The sequence below is a fragment of the Ammodytes marinus genome, assembly GCF_949987685.1.
Source record: "Ammodytes marinus genome assembly, chromosome: 2".
Taxonomy (NCBI): domain Eukaryota; kingdom Metazoa; phylum Chordata; class Actinopteri; order Uranoscopiformes; family Ammodytidae; genus Ammodytes; species Ammodytes marinus.
Window position 1 is genome coordinate 13562536 of NC_137231.1, and position 15956 is coordinate 13578491.

At 41.2% G+C, this 15956-nt stretch overlaps 2 protein-coding genes across 3 annotated transcripts; both read right to left on the reverse strand.

The window, feature by feature from the left end:
* Positions 1-374: 374 nt before the first annotated feature.
* Positions 375-10359, reverse strand: LOC307266612 (dynamin-1-like protein). 2 transcript variants are annotated; one of them, XM_080048675.1, is made up of 17 exons: positions 10218-10359; positions 9661-9790; positions 9328-9469; positions 8209-8255; positions 8035-8106; positions 7852-7938; positions 7283-7445; positions 6747-6867; positions 4530-4868; positions 3675-3795; positions 3381-3536; positions 3199-3288; positions 2991-3089; positions 2672-2788; positions 2463-2572; positions 2171-2330; positions 375-2035 (listed from the first exon to the last, which is right to left on the reverse strand). In XM_080048675.1, exons 2-17 carry the CDS (start codon positions 9760-9762, stop codon positions 1979-1981), a joined length of 1983 nt encoding a protein of 660 aa, XP_079904801.1. In that variant the 5' UTR covers positions 9763-9790; positions 10218-10359; the 3' UTR covers positions 375-1978. The 2 variants fall into 2 exon arrangements, with proteins under 2 accessions (XP_079904801.1, XP_079904800.1); XM_080048674.1 differs by having other exon boundaries at positions 2171-2572.
* Positions 10360-10668: 309 nt separating this feature from the next.
* Positions 10669-14032, reverse strand: ubl4a (ubiquitin like 4A). Its single transcript, XM_080050329.1, has 4 exons — positions 13889-14032; positions 12593-12698; positions 12244-12464; positions 10669-11329 (listed from the first exon to the last, which is right to left on the reverse strand). Exons 1-4 carry the CDS (start codon positions 13934-13936, stop codon positions 11222-11224), a joined length of 483 nt encoding a protein of 160 aa, XP_079906455.1. The 5' UTR covers positions 13937-14032; the 3' UTR covers positions 10669-11221.
* Positions 14033-15956: the final 1924 nt, after the last annotated feature.

Here is a 15956-nt window from a genome sequence, read left to right on the forward strand (position 1 = left end):
GTACTGACACTCAGCTTGAACTTGGATTGCCGTCAAATCAAAAGATAATACTTAATCATCTGAATAAGAGCGGAGGTCTCTTAAAGTGAAGTTGTTCCCCTATGTGTTTTTCCCCATAGCACTGTGGAGTCAAAAACAGAGAAAGATAAAAAGGCTCTGAATCTGTTGCTCATCTAATTGCTTTTCACCCAGCTTTGATGGACCTATCTGACCAGGCAGACTTTTTCAGCCACTTGAGATGAATAAAGTGAGGCAGAGGGGAGTCTAATCACATCTATTTCTGTGGCACTGTGGGAGACAAACAAATACAACATATGAAAACTGATCAATTGTTCTAGCGGCAAGTCGTCAATAACAACCAAACAGACTCAGTGCAGTGTCCTTTGTTAGGGTTTAATGAGTCCCCTCCAATCTCAACAGACTTTATACAGTAAACAAGTATCGCAAATATTGGCAGGCAAGAACTCAGAGGCAGTTGACGCATGGTAAAAATGTACAATAAATTAATACAAAATATACAGTACATACATCGTTTTCTCCATACGTCCACACATGCACACCCACTAAAGACACACGTGCAAACATACACAAGGCTTTCAAAAAGACAGACTGACAGGGTGCTGTGTTGCTCCCTGATCACACAGAAGAGTTACTGTTTGATGATCTTATTTTCAGGATAACTATTATTTGGGGCCTATGAGAAGAGATTCACTGACTCACTAGAGCGCATGGGGAAGGAATCTGAACGAACAAAAACTTTAGGCATAATGACAAATGTTTCACATCTAGCAATTTTACACAATGATATGACTGTTGGCATATAAAGACAATGGTTTTGGTTAGCTTGCGATGTCAGTTCACTTTTGGGGTGGAAAAAACACATGCAGGGGTTAACTGCATATTTGGCGTCTTACACTTTGGGCAGAATCTTTACAACTGGATAGGGACAACCATTTGGAGTCTCATCACTCTGTACCATTTACACTGAAACCAGTAAAAAAAAAAGGAAGCTACAGATAATGACAGTCCTGGATCTAAAATCAAACAATGGATGGCATTCCTTACTTATATAACAAAATCTTATGCATTTTATTCAGTTGCATTCATTTCTGTTTTTATCATTACTATAGTATATACACACTATAAACTATACTGCTGTCTAACCATGTGTCCAGAGGAAAATGTATGTTGGGAATGTTTGGTCTCCTCGTTGATGACTAGACATCAACAAGGTAATTTAGCAGTAACAAGTATAAATGGGTTGATGTGTAAATTTGACTTTGGAGAATTCCCCTGATTGTAATGAGCCCTATAGAACAGGTAAAACAAAATGCATTAATTCTGTAATTTCTGCAAATGACTGTGGTCTGACTTCAGTGTCTAACTGCAGATGGCAACGATTTGAGGTGGATTTTCAATTTTACCTTCAACAAATGAGATTAAAGTCTGAACACATGTTATATAACATCATTTTAGCACAAGCAAAAGGGGCCTGAGAGGAAACCCATTTTATGGAAAGCGTGGAAACGTACAGTGTTCTCTAACACCTTGGAGAACAATTTAAATAGTTCACATAAAATCTACATTTTACACTTACAGCAACAATCTTACGACCCATCAAACATTTTGTCACAAAAAGATTTTGTTCGCGGCTATGTCTCGCATTTCAACTTTGCGATAACACTTTTGGTGTTTAATTAATTTATGACACTGTACAACGTTCACAGTGAAAAATAACAGCCCCGGAGTATTGGTTGGGGCGACAGCTGACAGGAAAAAGCAGATCTAAATTTGCTATGATCATTGGTCCATAAGAAAACAGTGGTACCGCTACCGCCACACATAGGCAAACGCGCACACACACACACACACACACACACACACACACACACAAACACACACTCACTCTGTGTGCTTGTAAACTCACATACACTCTCATACTCTCAAAGCAGACAAGGGAATTGTTCGCTTCTTCTGGCTACCACAGATGGGTTTCCCGGATTTCAGAGATAATGTTGTTGGCTTTTTTGAGTGCCTGAGGAAAAAAAAGAAAAAAGGAGTGGTTAAATCACTGGATTTAAAGTGGTAGATAAAAGAAAACAGGGAAAGGACTTGCTTTACACGAGGCACACAATCTATTCAGAGAACAAAAAGCATCAGCCAATTATACCTCGAGCATTTGTGCAACCTCGGTCCGCTGCTGTGCCGTGTCCTGTGACTCAATGAGCAGCTCCTGCAGCAGATTCTGCTTGTAAAGCTGGCCCACCAGCTCACTCTGCAGATGCTCTTTCACAAAGTTCACCAGGAAGTGCATCACTGTCTTGGGCACACTGCAGAAACACAACCCACACACAGTTAAGCATCGGTGAAAACAAAATAAACTAGAAAGGGAAATGGTGGGGAAAAATGAAGAATGTGACCCCCCCCCCCCCTCCGGTGCTCTTGACGTGCTCCAGCCTAACCTGTCTTGGATGCTTTTGCGGACAATGAGGAAGTAAGACTTGATGAGGCGCTGGATGACCTCACAGTCCCTCTGCTCCCTTGCGCTCAGCTTGCGGGATACTGGCAGTGCCTGGTAAACAAAAAAGGTGCAAAATAAAATGTTGACAAGTCTGCAATGCATTCACTTTTACAGTAATTGTTCCGTGGTACTTTTAATCCCACCACTCACTGTGTCGAGGAGGTTAATAGCATGGCCTCTGGCGGGGCTGCCAAAGCCGCCAGCAGGGGCTTTCTCTTCAGCAACCTTCTCGTTCTTCCAGCGCTTCCCTGCGTCGATCCCCTCCGTCTGACAGGGAGAAACGCGAGTTAGTCAGAGGGTCAAAGCAATTTTGGCTGAGCCTGGAGTTCCATTGTAAACTCTGAGAGCGGCTGCACTGCTTGGATGTGCAACATAATGATTAAGGCTGAACAGAACACGACTTGCTGCTGTTTACACTGGCAGCATAAATGAGAAATGTGAGCACCGAGTGAAAGGGACAAATAACTACCTGCTGACTGTTGACAGATGCTGAGACCTGCGCTGCATCTGTGAAGTCTGGATGTTTTGTGTTGATGTAGGCGAGCTCTATCGCTACTAAATTGTGTACCTTAAGGGGGAAGAAGCAGAAAGAATACCCCAGGCAGTTAGGACCTGGCTGTTAGTTATTACATATATTTTTTTTTAAAAGGGATCATCTTGGCTAAGGTTTAGATTACCATTTCATTAGTAATCGGCAGGCGCTTCCTTAGTAATCCAGTCACCACTTCCACAATGGAATCGTGCAATTTAGGGAATCGCAGAAGCTCCTTGCGAACACAGAGACATACTTTATTAACATGGCACGGAGATAACTAGCGCTGTTCAGTTTTGGAAGGTCAGAGAAGCCCTTTCTGCTAACCTGTGTGCTATAGGAGGAGCAGTGCTGGATGATCCTCTGCAGCTCTTCGTGAACCAGCTCAACGCAGCGCAGACTGGGCTCCTCCAACCTCTTCATCTGCCGCTTCACTAATAACTCAAAGGCAATCTCGGGCACAAAGAGTGCTGGCCGCGGACCCTGCAGGACAAATCACAATCACACACACCATCCATCTCTTTCTACTTTTTCTACTTACCTGCAATTTCTCCAATAGATAGAACTTGACTTGAATTTTGATGCAACAAATTGTACCAACAGCAGTCAGGAAAAGCTCACCGTAGCGTTGCGGATGGCAGTGAGGATATCCAGCTCAGTCAGTCCTCCCAGAGGGTCGATGGATTGCAGAGTGCGGCCAAAGGTCTCATGGAATATGTAACAGACCCGAGCGCCCCCACAGCTGTAAAAGAGGTGGCTTCAGCATTGACACCGATGCAGTTTCTCAGTGCTGTGTGTCAGCAATGTTAATCAAAGCGAAAAAAGGGTATATGCAGTCAACCAACAAAGGTCAATTTTAGCTTGTTTGCATTTACATGAATTAATCGCCTCACTGTCTGTAACAGAGTTTCAGAGTTGAAGATGTCAGCAGAAGATGCTGAGACCACTTTAATTTACAATTACCCCAAGAACATAACCCTCAAGGCATACATCGCATAGGCTAGGCAAGGCTGCTGCTAATGCTATTCAAACAAGATCCTGCTACTGTTGGTAGAAGGAATGTCAATTTTTAATGTATTTTCTGACCGACAACCGCCGCTCATTAACCGTTAACCGACAAGATTAAATGTAGCCTATTCATAGTGAAATTAGGGTTTTGCCTAGCAAGAGGAACACTCATTATAATCTATAGGCTACAGCTGTCTACACCTTTAGCTGTGTCTCATGATGCAAACGGGACCTAAAGCGAAAGTGAAACCTAACTCTGTCTCATTTTAAAGTAGAGCAGCTATTCATTAATAAATAAATATTTTAACTAAACACAATTAATGAGTGAATTAATGAGATGACTTGATTGACATACAGCATAGGTAGTTTTTTTGTTTAACTGATAGTATTAATAAGGTTAAGGTTTTCTTATCGGTTAACGGTTCAATGGTTAACCATGAACATCCCTAGTAGGGAAGTGACACTCACAGCTCTGTGGTCTGGATGTATCCGGCTGTTCCCTCGATGGTGTTGCAGTAATTGCTGGCGAACTTGGTGACAATCTGCAGCAGGGTGGCGCTGTGGTCTTCCACTGGCTGGCCGTAGCTGTTGAGCCGTGTCTGGTACTGAGTGCTCAGAATGGTTACTCGGGTTTTGAGGTCTGGCAGACAGTCCCGGATGTGGTGCATGAGCAGCCGGCTGAGAGTTTTGGCCAGATAGCGGGAGCCAGCGCGCGAGGCCAGCGAGGGGTAATGGCGCTGCAGGAAGGCCTGCTCATCCCTCCCAGAGTCCTCCATGCTCTTCTGAGTGTTGATGTCGTGCTGGCTCCTAATAAGGGAAAGAGAAAGGGTGTAGTCAATGATAAGTTTAATGGGAATGGAAACTAATTGCAACCTTGCTGTATTGAGAAGCTTAAAAGGTCATCCATTATGCAAAATGCACTTGGTCATGTTTTTTCCAACATTGTAATAGTTCCCTAGTGTCTAGAGCAGGGGTCTCCAACCTTTTTTCAACTGAGAGCTACTTTGAAAAAATTAAAGTGGCCAAGAGCTACTTGTATCAAATCGCTTATATTTATTTACATAGCACACATCAAATAAATTAAGCTTCTGTTTGTACACGTGTGAAATTGCAATACCCAATGCTTATCATAAATAATTTCCCATCAAAGGTCCAAGAACACATTACTTTACACTTTTTGTGGGCCACATATCACTGCAAATTGACATCAATGTCCGTATTACACTTCTTATTGTGACACAACAGTGTTTCCCCAGGAAATGTCTTAGTCAAGGTGGTCACCACCCAGGTGTGGAGGAGGCGCGGCGCAACAAAGATGCCAATACGCACTACAGAAATAAACAACTGCTTATTTGAATAAAACAGACAACTGACCTTACAGTTGTACATTTTTAAAGTTCCTTTTAGGATAGGGGGCTGTTGTGAGATTATTGTGGACAATTAGGCCTACTGTGATGCGATAGCCTATAATTCATTAATGGTTATTATTAGCCTACTTGCTTGATTTCTTTTTAAATACAGAGGTTATTGGTCGTTTTGGAACATGTATTTCCCAATTTAAAACGTAAAAATAAAGCAGCATTGAAATTCAGAAAATAAATCTTGTATGGCTACTATAGCAGGCTGTTTTACAAATAACTAAATACAATGTGTTTTCCCCTTAAAATGATTAAATACATTTATGCAAAGGTCAAAGACAGTGCATGCCGTAGTTATGCATGGCCGCATGCAGAGCCGCACTGCAGCACACACACCAGCTGATAGAGAAACGCTTTGAGACACGTGAACATTTATTTACCGCAAATCGCAAAGTTTTGACCATGGGAAGAGGTGCATTTACCTTCATCAGATTTTTAACTTGTAAAAAAATAAAAAAATAAATAATATATATATATATATATATATATTTTTTTTTACAAGTCGGTCAACCTATCAGACGAGCTACTGAAAACCCGCCCGCGAGCTACCGGTAGCTCGCGATCGACCTGTTGGAGACCCCTGGTCTAGAGACTCCCAAAGTACGAGAAAAAAAAACCTCTCTCTTTTTTCTCAACCTCCACCTTTCTGAAACCCTATGTTTAAAAACCACTGACAGATTTCTCTCCCCTTATGACGTTATAAGGGGAGATAAATCTCCCCCATTACCTATCTAACATAGCACTACCTCCACCTGTGATAAACTCACTCCCAAATACCTCATATTCTAAATGGCAGTTAGATTCAAACCGGCAGTAAGATTCATGGCCACTCAGAGCAGACTGGGCTTTTTGGAAGGCGGGGCTTTAAGAGAGTAAAACAGGGTGTTACAGATGGAGGCTGAACATTTTAGCAAAGGCACTGTGGGAAATATCTAGTTTTTTGTGAACACTACACAGTGAAAACCGTTTCTCGTAAAAAAACAAAAAAACTAATTTGAACCTAAAATAAGGCTAATGTCGGGGCGCTCCGGTGGCGTAGTGGATAGAGCGCGGATAGAGCGCCATAGAGAGAGTACCATATCGTCTCCGGCCTTCGTAGCAGTGGTCATGGGTTCAAATCCGACCCATGCAGTGTCATCCCCCCTCTCTCTCTGCCTCCCCATTTCAACTCTGTACTATCCAATTAAGCTTGAAAATGCCAAAAAAAAATCTTTAAAAAAAATCTTCAAAACTATAATTAACTAAAAAAGGAAATATTTTTGCAAACCTGTTAACCACCCCGATAATCCCAAGTCTGACTGGAATGACTCGACCCAGAAGGACTTCCAGAGCATCGGTCCCTGCATCCATCAGGTCCAGCTTACTGACCACCAGCAGTGTCCGACGCCCTGACAGACACAAACACAAAAGAGAGACAGTTAACATTCAAAGACAAACAAAGAAACAAATCTCTGATGGAACAGAATTGAAGCCAGTGGGGAAACATTTGGGCCCAGAAAACAGATCTCGTAAATGGCACACTATCCACTTTACAAGAACTTTATAGCCATGCTGCCAACCTCACAGGCAATTTCTACAGGTAGATTCTCATCATCTATCAACTCTCACATTGTTATTAACAGTAGCAGCTCCAGAAGCGCTGAAAGGATGTGTGAGCACAATGCACTCTTGATGCACACTTAATCATTCAAAATGCATTTCTATTTGAATAATGTTATGTAATAATGAGCACTGATTGAGAGGAAAAGCAAATCAAAATGGAATCCCAGCAGAGGAGATGCCTGTGTGAGCAAAATTTCCTACCATCTGGATCAACCTCACGAGCCAGTTTCAGTGCATCGGAGGTGGCCAAGTCAGAGTTGGCAGGGGACACCGCAAGGATGAGGGAGTTGGGATTGGAGATGAAGGACACGATCATCTCTTGTACTTGAGCCTCGATGTCCTCTGGCTGGTCCCCAACTGGAACCTGAGGGAACGACAGTGAGCAGATGGGGTGCTGCTGTGAATCTGTGGTGACTGCAGACATGCAATGCAATCAGCATTAAAAAGGTGGAGTCAGTCATTCAGGAGAACACTTGTTGTCAGAATCACTTTCTGTCTCCTCGCGATCTGCTACACAGCTATAGCTACCTGTCCGTACTGTGTGCACGCTGGTTTGTTTATACACAGCCTAGGGTCTAAAAACGTTCAGAAAAAATGTTGCTATCCCCTTGGTTCAAATACCAGTATACAGACCATTGGCTGAGGAGATATTCACTGATTTTGACAAAAAGTGATTTAACAGCAAGCGGTCTCCAGAATTTTAACTGTGATCTAGTGTCTGTGCACATCATAAAACCAAATCAACGTCTTTGTCAAGTGGCTTAGTTTACCTTAGTGATTCCAGGTAAATCTACCAGTGTGAGATTAAGCACTTTGGGAGAGAAAATCTTCAGATAAATGGGCTCAGGACTGATTCCCTAGAGGGTATGAAAAAAAGAATCAATGAATACACTGGAGTGTAAAAAGCCAACATTTAAGGCATCACTGAGTTGACATTTATGCTGTTTTTTTACCTTGTTGTCACCTGAACTGCGGCCGGTCTCCACTTCAATTTCCTGACGAATTTCCTGAAAATCTGTGAAGACCTGTCAAAAAGGTGAGAGAACGACACGTCAGCTGAAGGCAACACCTAATACGGAGGGGGAAGACATAATACATATCACTTGAACTTTTTCAGATCGATGTACCTGGTTCTTGCAATGCAGGAACGTGCCCCATTCTTCAGCTTTGACGCCTGAACAAACACGGAACAACGAGTGTCAGTAATCTCACATACATGTATCCAGTTACATTTACAGTAAGTGGAGAAACAATGGAAAGTGAAAAGATTACAAATGGACAAATCATGCTTGACGGATGAAGATCAGAACACACACAATGACTACGTTTATATGCACAGCAATAATAACCCGGTTTGGGTCATATTCAGAATAAGACATCGCCATGTAAACAGCAGTTCTTGCTCGTCTCTACCAGAATAAGCTCATATTCAGAATAAACCGGGTTAAGACACCTTGAGTATTCCAATCTTAATCACAATATTGTGGCATAATTATGTATACACCTTAATCAGAATAAATATTCCGATCTGTGTTTTTGCTGTATTTTTCGGCATTTGCCGCAGTTTGTGACTCATGCCCTTGTTTACGGCTGTCCTGAGTGTGTCCTAAACATGCAACAAGGCTCCTTAAAACAAGTGAGTCCATTTTCCATGGATGGGACAGGAATTATTATCGGAAAAAATATGCTGACGTCAGGCATCATGACGCCTATACCGCGTCGTTGATTTATTCAGAATTTGCTGATTGACATGTAAACGGGAATATCCCCTAGGCTGCTGACCATGTAAACACCTTATTTTGAATATTGTTTTAACCGGAATATGGCCCTTAATCAGAATATGCTGTGCATGTAAACATAGTCAATGTCTGAGAGAGGTCACTAAAGAAATGACGAGATTGAACAAAGACAGGAGCATGCAGAGCAAATATACACAGAGACCTGGGAAGCTGTTTTGAGCATTTTGTAGTCCTGAAGAAGCAATGCAGAAGAAAGGAAAGACAGACTTTATGTTAGCAAAGAGGTAAATTGGTTCTACAAGGAGTTACTTCAAGTTCAAACAGTGAGGGAAAGTGCTAATCACACGGAAACTACTTCTAGCAGACTAAATGTATGCAGACATAAATGAGAATCCTGCTATCCTTCACCCAAACATAATCAGTTATTCACACCTTTGTTTTGTGTTTTCACGGATGATCAAAACAATTCCTCTCTCATTTTAAATATGAATTCATTGATAAAGGTACCATTCTCGATCTTCAGTCTCTCCTGCTGGGGGGCAACGTTGATAAGTTGCAACACGAGGGGTCGTCTTGTGACTATTCCTGATCCCCGAGGCAAGAAGTCCCGTCCGACCAGGCTTTCCAAAACAGAACTCTTTCCACTGCTCTGTTATGGCACATAGCAAAAAGAAAAGTTAAGAAATGCTTCCAGCAGTGAAACTGTTTGTATCGGCGTGCATTGCAGACACATTACTGAGACTACACAATATTACTGATCAAATGAAAAACTCAAATCAGGGACCTTTTAAATTCAGATTACAGTCAAGTTTATTTTAAATGTGTTTTTTTGTGGCTGACCTGAGATCCAACCACGACTATCTGAGGCAGCTGTATGAACTCCGCCCCCACTGTGAGGAAGACCTCCTGCAGCCGGTTGATGGTGGGGATTAGAGTCTCCATCCTTCCAATAATAGACCGGCCTCACTCACTGCATCGGAAAAACAGAACAAACATCATTGGATCATTCTGAAACAAACAGTGTTGAATAAATGTGACTACAGTTGACAGATGCAATATATATTTATAAAAAATATACAGTGATTCATCTTGGAGGATAGTACTGCTTTGCCAAAGGAAAGAGTGGTCCTGATGAGAGGGGGTGTAACGCCCAAGCATCAGTTATATCAACAACACTGTGCTCAATCCTCTCACAATAAATCAACAATCACGGCACGGGACAGAGGTTTAAGTTACATGGCAACAAATGATGCGGTGACACAAACCGAAAGGCTCGATATTATCAGCTGATGTTACATGGCTGAAGCGTACAGTAAATGCAGGAAGTGAAGAGCTGTGCTAGCTTTTGTGCTAACGCTAGTGACCTGGGAAGAAGCGATGCTCCATTATGACCTTACCAATGTTCAACAAATAAGATCCCTCCTCATCAAATGTGTCTGTCCTTCATAGCTCGTTGGTGGGTAAAGAGAACGTTAAAAACATCGCATTTGATCCGCATTTGCTATGAAAAAATTAGCAGCAAAAGAAAATAACCGTCAGTTCAAGACATAGGCGGCATCCACACCACTCATCAATCTGATTGGACATGAAACATGAACCAAGCGCCATACTGTCACCCGATTGGTTGATACGTAAAGACTAGGTTTGGCACCGCCTCCACACATCCAGCTTCGTTTTTATTTTTAACCACTTGAAGTTTTTATTCTTAAAAACATATTTCAATTATCTCTGAAAAACAGGGCTTTGAACCCCTTGTATTCCACCTTCATGTCATTACATCAGAACATTTCCTTCACATTCAATATGAACACACAACAAGAGGAACCTTTATCACTGTTTTTTTTTCTTTTAATGTATTTTAAGGTCTGTATATATAAACAGGATATTTACAAATCATACAATGAACATTAGTTAGTTACAGAATAAAACATGTTTTACCTTCTCACAAATGGTTGACAGCAAACACACAGTCCTCATCCAAAACAGACATTACTAACAAACACCCTCCAGTAGAAGTTTAGCTTTCCCTGGGAGTTGCAGCAGCCAGAGATCATGCTAAACAAAAAGGATAAAGGGATTCCTTTGTATTCAAATATAATGAGGTCGGTCTTGCCTCATGACTGCAACATCAATGACGAGAACCGACTCAAAGTGACCAAGTTTTCTTATCCAAGTCGTTTGGTCGTGGATAAGAAAGCCCTATTTGCTGTGATAGTCGAAAGTCATTGTGCTATCTGTGTTCACTCAGCTGCTGATTAGTTGTACAGCTGGGGCCCTCTGCAAGAAAACTGATCTTGGTGTACCATCCATGCCTCTCGCTCTAAACACTGTATGCACCGCCAAGCACTGAGCAACTCTCAAAATAAAAATATCACAAAAATCAACTTCCAGCTGGGCCTTCTTAGTCCATGTATGACGTGTCCATGCTCTCGCCTTCGGGGTGAAGCAGCCTTCCGGCCAGGCGCTCAATGTCATCCAGACTAAGTTGTCGAAGTGACCGTTCATAGTCCTTAAATAAAGAAAGAAAGAATGTACAGAAACAGCAAGTTAAAAATTTTTCCCACTGAATGTATGTCAATCATGTTATGAGTGAAGGGGTTTTTCAGACAGGAAGCCAACCCAGATAATTTCACAATGTCGGCAGTTGCTTTTACATTAATCTAGTTTAAGTGATGTATCCTTATAAACACCTGGATTCAAATGCTTTTATACCATCCAATGATATGATCCCTGCCCAAGTTCACCACACAATAAATTGTGGGTAACAAAGAGCTTCAAGGAATAAAGTGGTTGTTTCTTTTATATCTGGGAAAAAGAAAGCTGCATTTCCAGGCCATATTTGGAGAAGACTTGAATTAAGAGAATATTTTTCCAATTTTATTTTAAAAGTAAGTATTCTAAAAGCCATGTTAATGGCATTTAGGAGAAAGATCAGACATCAGTTGTACACTTTGTCAACATATCAGATTATTATATTTTGCCATCCCACATGTTCATTAAAGAGACATGGTTGGGCCAAAAGCCTTTAAATTGGTCATAGATACTTTTCAAGGTGGAGTCCACAATTATGGAGAAATCTTGATGTCAAAATCACTATTTGTGAAAATCAGTGAACATCTCCTCACAGTCCGCTACATGTTCGTACTATGTGTGTGCTGAAAAAAAATACAGTGGTGATTCACAGCCTAGGCAATGTAAACGGGCATGTTGCTAGCTACGGTGGGCCCGCTTTGTTAACATACCCTTCGTCTACTTACCAGTTTACAGAGCTTAGGCTGTTTATTTATTTACACCAAATCTTATTTCAGCATTCTTCTTTCAAACTGTAAATATCCACCTGTCAATATAGGTAAGGTAAGCAAAATGTCATTGCTTTGATCTTAAATGACAAAGCATGTCAGTCAGCATGCTACACTTTAATACCTTAATTAGCTGTTCATGGACTTTAGCTGCATCTGCTGGACTAAAGTGTCTGGCAAGAGTAGTGGACACAGTCTGCCACACTCTTCCTTGTGTGCTACTACTGCTGCTACTACTGCTGCTGGCAGCCATCCCCAACGCTCCTGTCCTCTCCCCCACAGGACGGATTACCAGATTCAATTTAGCCTCTGGCCCAATGGAGTAATCACTCAGTTTGTGTTCATCTGGGGATACAAACATGGCATGCAATCATCAAAAATTGAACAGCTGATGAATGTACACCGTATAATGGGAGCACAAGCAATTACAGGTCTACACAAAGGTTAGGAAATACTACTGTTGGCCAACATACCTGCCAGCGCTTTTCCTTTATAGAGCAACCGCTGCTGGTTTGCTGGTATGTGGAGATGTTCCGACACAAGTTCCTTCACTGTGGAGACCTTTTCGTCTTCTGTCACCTGGAGGATCAACGACAACAATATGATGATGTAATCACACTTAATGATTATACATTTGCCAAACACATGGGCAATCTTAAATTTGTACTTTGCATGAACTTAACATCAAACTAACATAAACAAAAACTCCCCCAGAGACAATGGCATCTGTGCCTTAAATGGCCTCTTTCATACATTCTTCCTATAGAAATTAAAAACAGCCATTGGCCTATAGTGGTGGTATTTATACTATTTATTCAATCAGCACTGCAGAAATAGCAAATATTACGAGAGATAATTGTGCAGAATACAAAATAGCCTACTCCTGTTGTATATGTGAATTACCTGCCCTTTTGATACACATATCATCAAACAATTAAGATTACTAGTGCTAGAGCGTCAATATTATTATTACCATTGATTTTTTGAATAACCAATGAATAAAAAGTCAGACGAATGCAGTAGGATACCAATCAATCCCTACACTCACATCCTATTAATTGAATGGCTCATTCCTTTATTTATTGGGCTGTGGGAGGTTCCGTTCCTACACATACAGTACGTGTTTGTGCCTCACACAGTTATCATTTTAAGACAAGGGAGACACAAACTGGGGCTGAGTTTAGACTACAAGAAGAAAACAACGCCACAGACTGCTGAGAATAGTTCCGTCAAGCAACTGTAGTAACTTCGTGAGTTAGATAGGTTTAAGTGCAGTGCTAGAGTAACCAAACACCTTTCCCCTAAGATACTGCTTTTGTTAGCCCAGTGACTTCCCTTTCCTAAACGAACAAAGTAAAGGTCTAAACTGTTGTGTTGTAGTTGAATAGATAGGTTACTAACATTAACGTAGAAGGTGTAATTAACACCAAGCAGTACGTTACAGTTCACTTGTTGTCTTTATCAAGAATCAAGAATGTGGCTAATAAGCTAGCTGGAACAATCGATTTATGAGCGATATGGGACTGTACAATTAAACAATGCAGTTGTAAAGCTATACACTGGGTTTGTCGATCTAATTTAAAGCATCAATCATCATAATTATGTTGCTTCACTCGAATACAGCTCAGAAAGTGAAGTGCCCACTGTAACTAGCGGATAACCAGCTAGCCAACGTGCCCATAAAGGCTAGTCATTGTAGCAAATTAAACTAGTATTGGGGAGAAAACAATTAGCAGCTGTATTAGCTCCCTAGGCGGTGCTTGGCCTACCTGTACACAGCATTCTTTTCCTTGAAGTGGTTTCACAGTAAGGATCATTTTCGATGATAATCCGAACAAAACACAAAGCACACAACAACAAACCTCCGAGAGCTAAGCTACAAAAAACACCCAAGTAACGTTACTAAGCTAGCTCGAGATAGCCACGGGGCTTCTTCCTCCCCGATGTGGGATGCTTTCAGTGGACACTACTGCCACCTACTGGACGGAGTGGTGTTTTGCCGCTAGAGGATACCCGGAGGTAAAAAAAAAAAAAAAAAAAGGAAATTCTTTTGACTCTTCTGCTCCAAAAATTCTGACTATAATAACATATTAAAGGGAAAATGAGTAAGAGGGACAACGAAGAACCCGGATGGAGTTTTGCATTTTTGCACCTAGTCTTCTTCTAGTTATTAGGCTACTAGGGCCTATAGCCTATTGATATTTGAATGAGCTGACTCTAAGATAGTTAACTAACAGGTGATAGCCTATGTGAAAACGCTAGGCTATATGAACTAGGCCTATCCTAATTTTCCTCTATAACTATTTAAATTAAACATGAATCAGCCTACTCCTCATCATTACAAGTTTCAAAATGTTTTAATCTAAAATAAAAATCCAACAATTTGTTTTGCATCAGATCAGGTGAAAACACTTAGCCTAATATGAGCTACTTTCTGTGAAATGCGTATAAATTAGGTCTAAATGAAACAATAGGCTAGATTATCAGGATAGACCACTTTGCTACAATAGGCTATAAGGAGAGTATCTCTGATTGGACATTGCACATAATTGGCCCTAATTGGCCCTATATGTTTCCCGATCATATGTGCCAGTTATGGGGGGAATAGAGTGATTGATGATCACCGCTCAGCGAACCTCCTCTCTCTCTCTCTCTCTCTCTCTCTTTCTTTCTCTCCTCCTCCGGGATCGGAAATTCCCCGAAGACCCACTGACCCAATTGGGATCCAGTCCATGCAGTTCTCATTAGCGCGTCCCCGATGGTCTCCACTGTCCCTGGTCATGTGATAGTGTGCTGTCTGTGCCCAGCCCTGGCCATACAGCCCCGTGCAAGAGCAAGAGAAGAGCATCTTTCACTTGGGCGGGTGAAGAGCAGAGAAACCTGCACCTGTCGAATGTAGCCAACTGACTGCTTAACGGGGGACAAACCTATATTAAGCTATTCGAGTGTGAGGAAGACTCACAACGCCAGCCAAGCTGCATGTGGTAAGTTATCTTATCGGCACGGTGTTACTCTGCACATTTTTCAGGACAAGAGCATGCATCTGTTTACAAACAGTTTATCAGTGACATGGACTGCTGTTAGACTGCCCTCAATATGAATTACAAAAGCTATTATCAGAGCGGATGGCTGTGGGCGCGTTGCGACCCAAAATGAAACTGTCTAATTTTATTTCTGCAGACACAAAGTGTTGTCTTGATCTGATTTATTTTATATTTTTGATATTACTTATGCAACAGTCATTCCGTGCTTTGATAATTGTGTATTGCTTGACAAACTGTAATTTAAATGCACTTGACCATATTCTATCTATCTATCTATCTATCTATCTATCTATCTATCTATCTATCTATCTATCTATCTATCTATCTATCTATCTATCTATCTATCTATCTATCTATCTATCTATCTATCTATCTATCTATCTATCTATCTATCTATCTATCTATCTATCTATCTACAGTCCCCTCCATAAGTATCGGAACAGTGAGGCCAATTCCTTTATTTTTGCTGTAGACTGGGAACATTTGGGTTTGACACCAAAAGATTAATATGAGACAATAGCTCAACATTTCAGCTTTCATTTCCAGGTATTCACATCTGGATCCGATACACAACTGAGAAGATATAATTATTTGTAAAGGAACACCACATTTTTAGGCGAGCAGAAGTATTGGAACAGATAGACTTTAAATACATTAAAGTGAATAAAACTTACTATTTTGTCGCAAAACCTTTGCTTGCAATAACCGCATCAAGCCTGTGACCCATTGACATCACCAAACTTTTGCATTTTTCTTTTGTGATGCTTTTACAGGCTTTCACCGCAGCCTCATT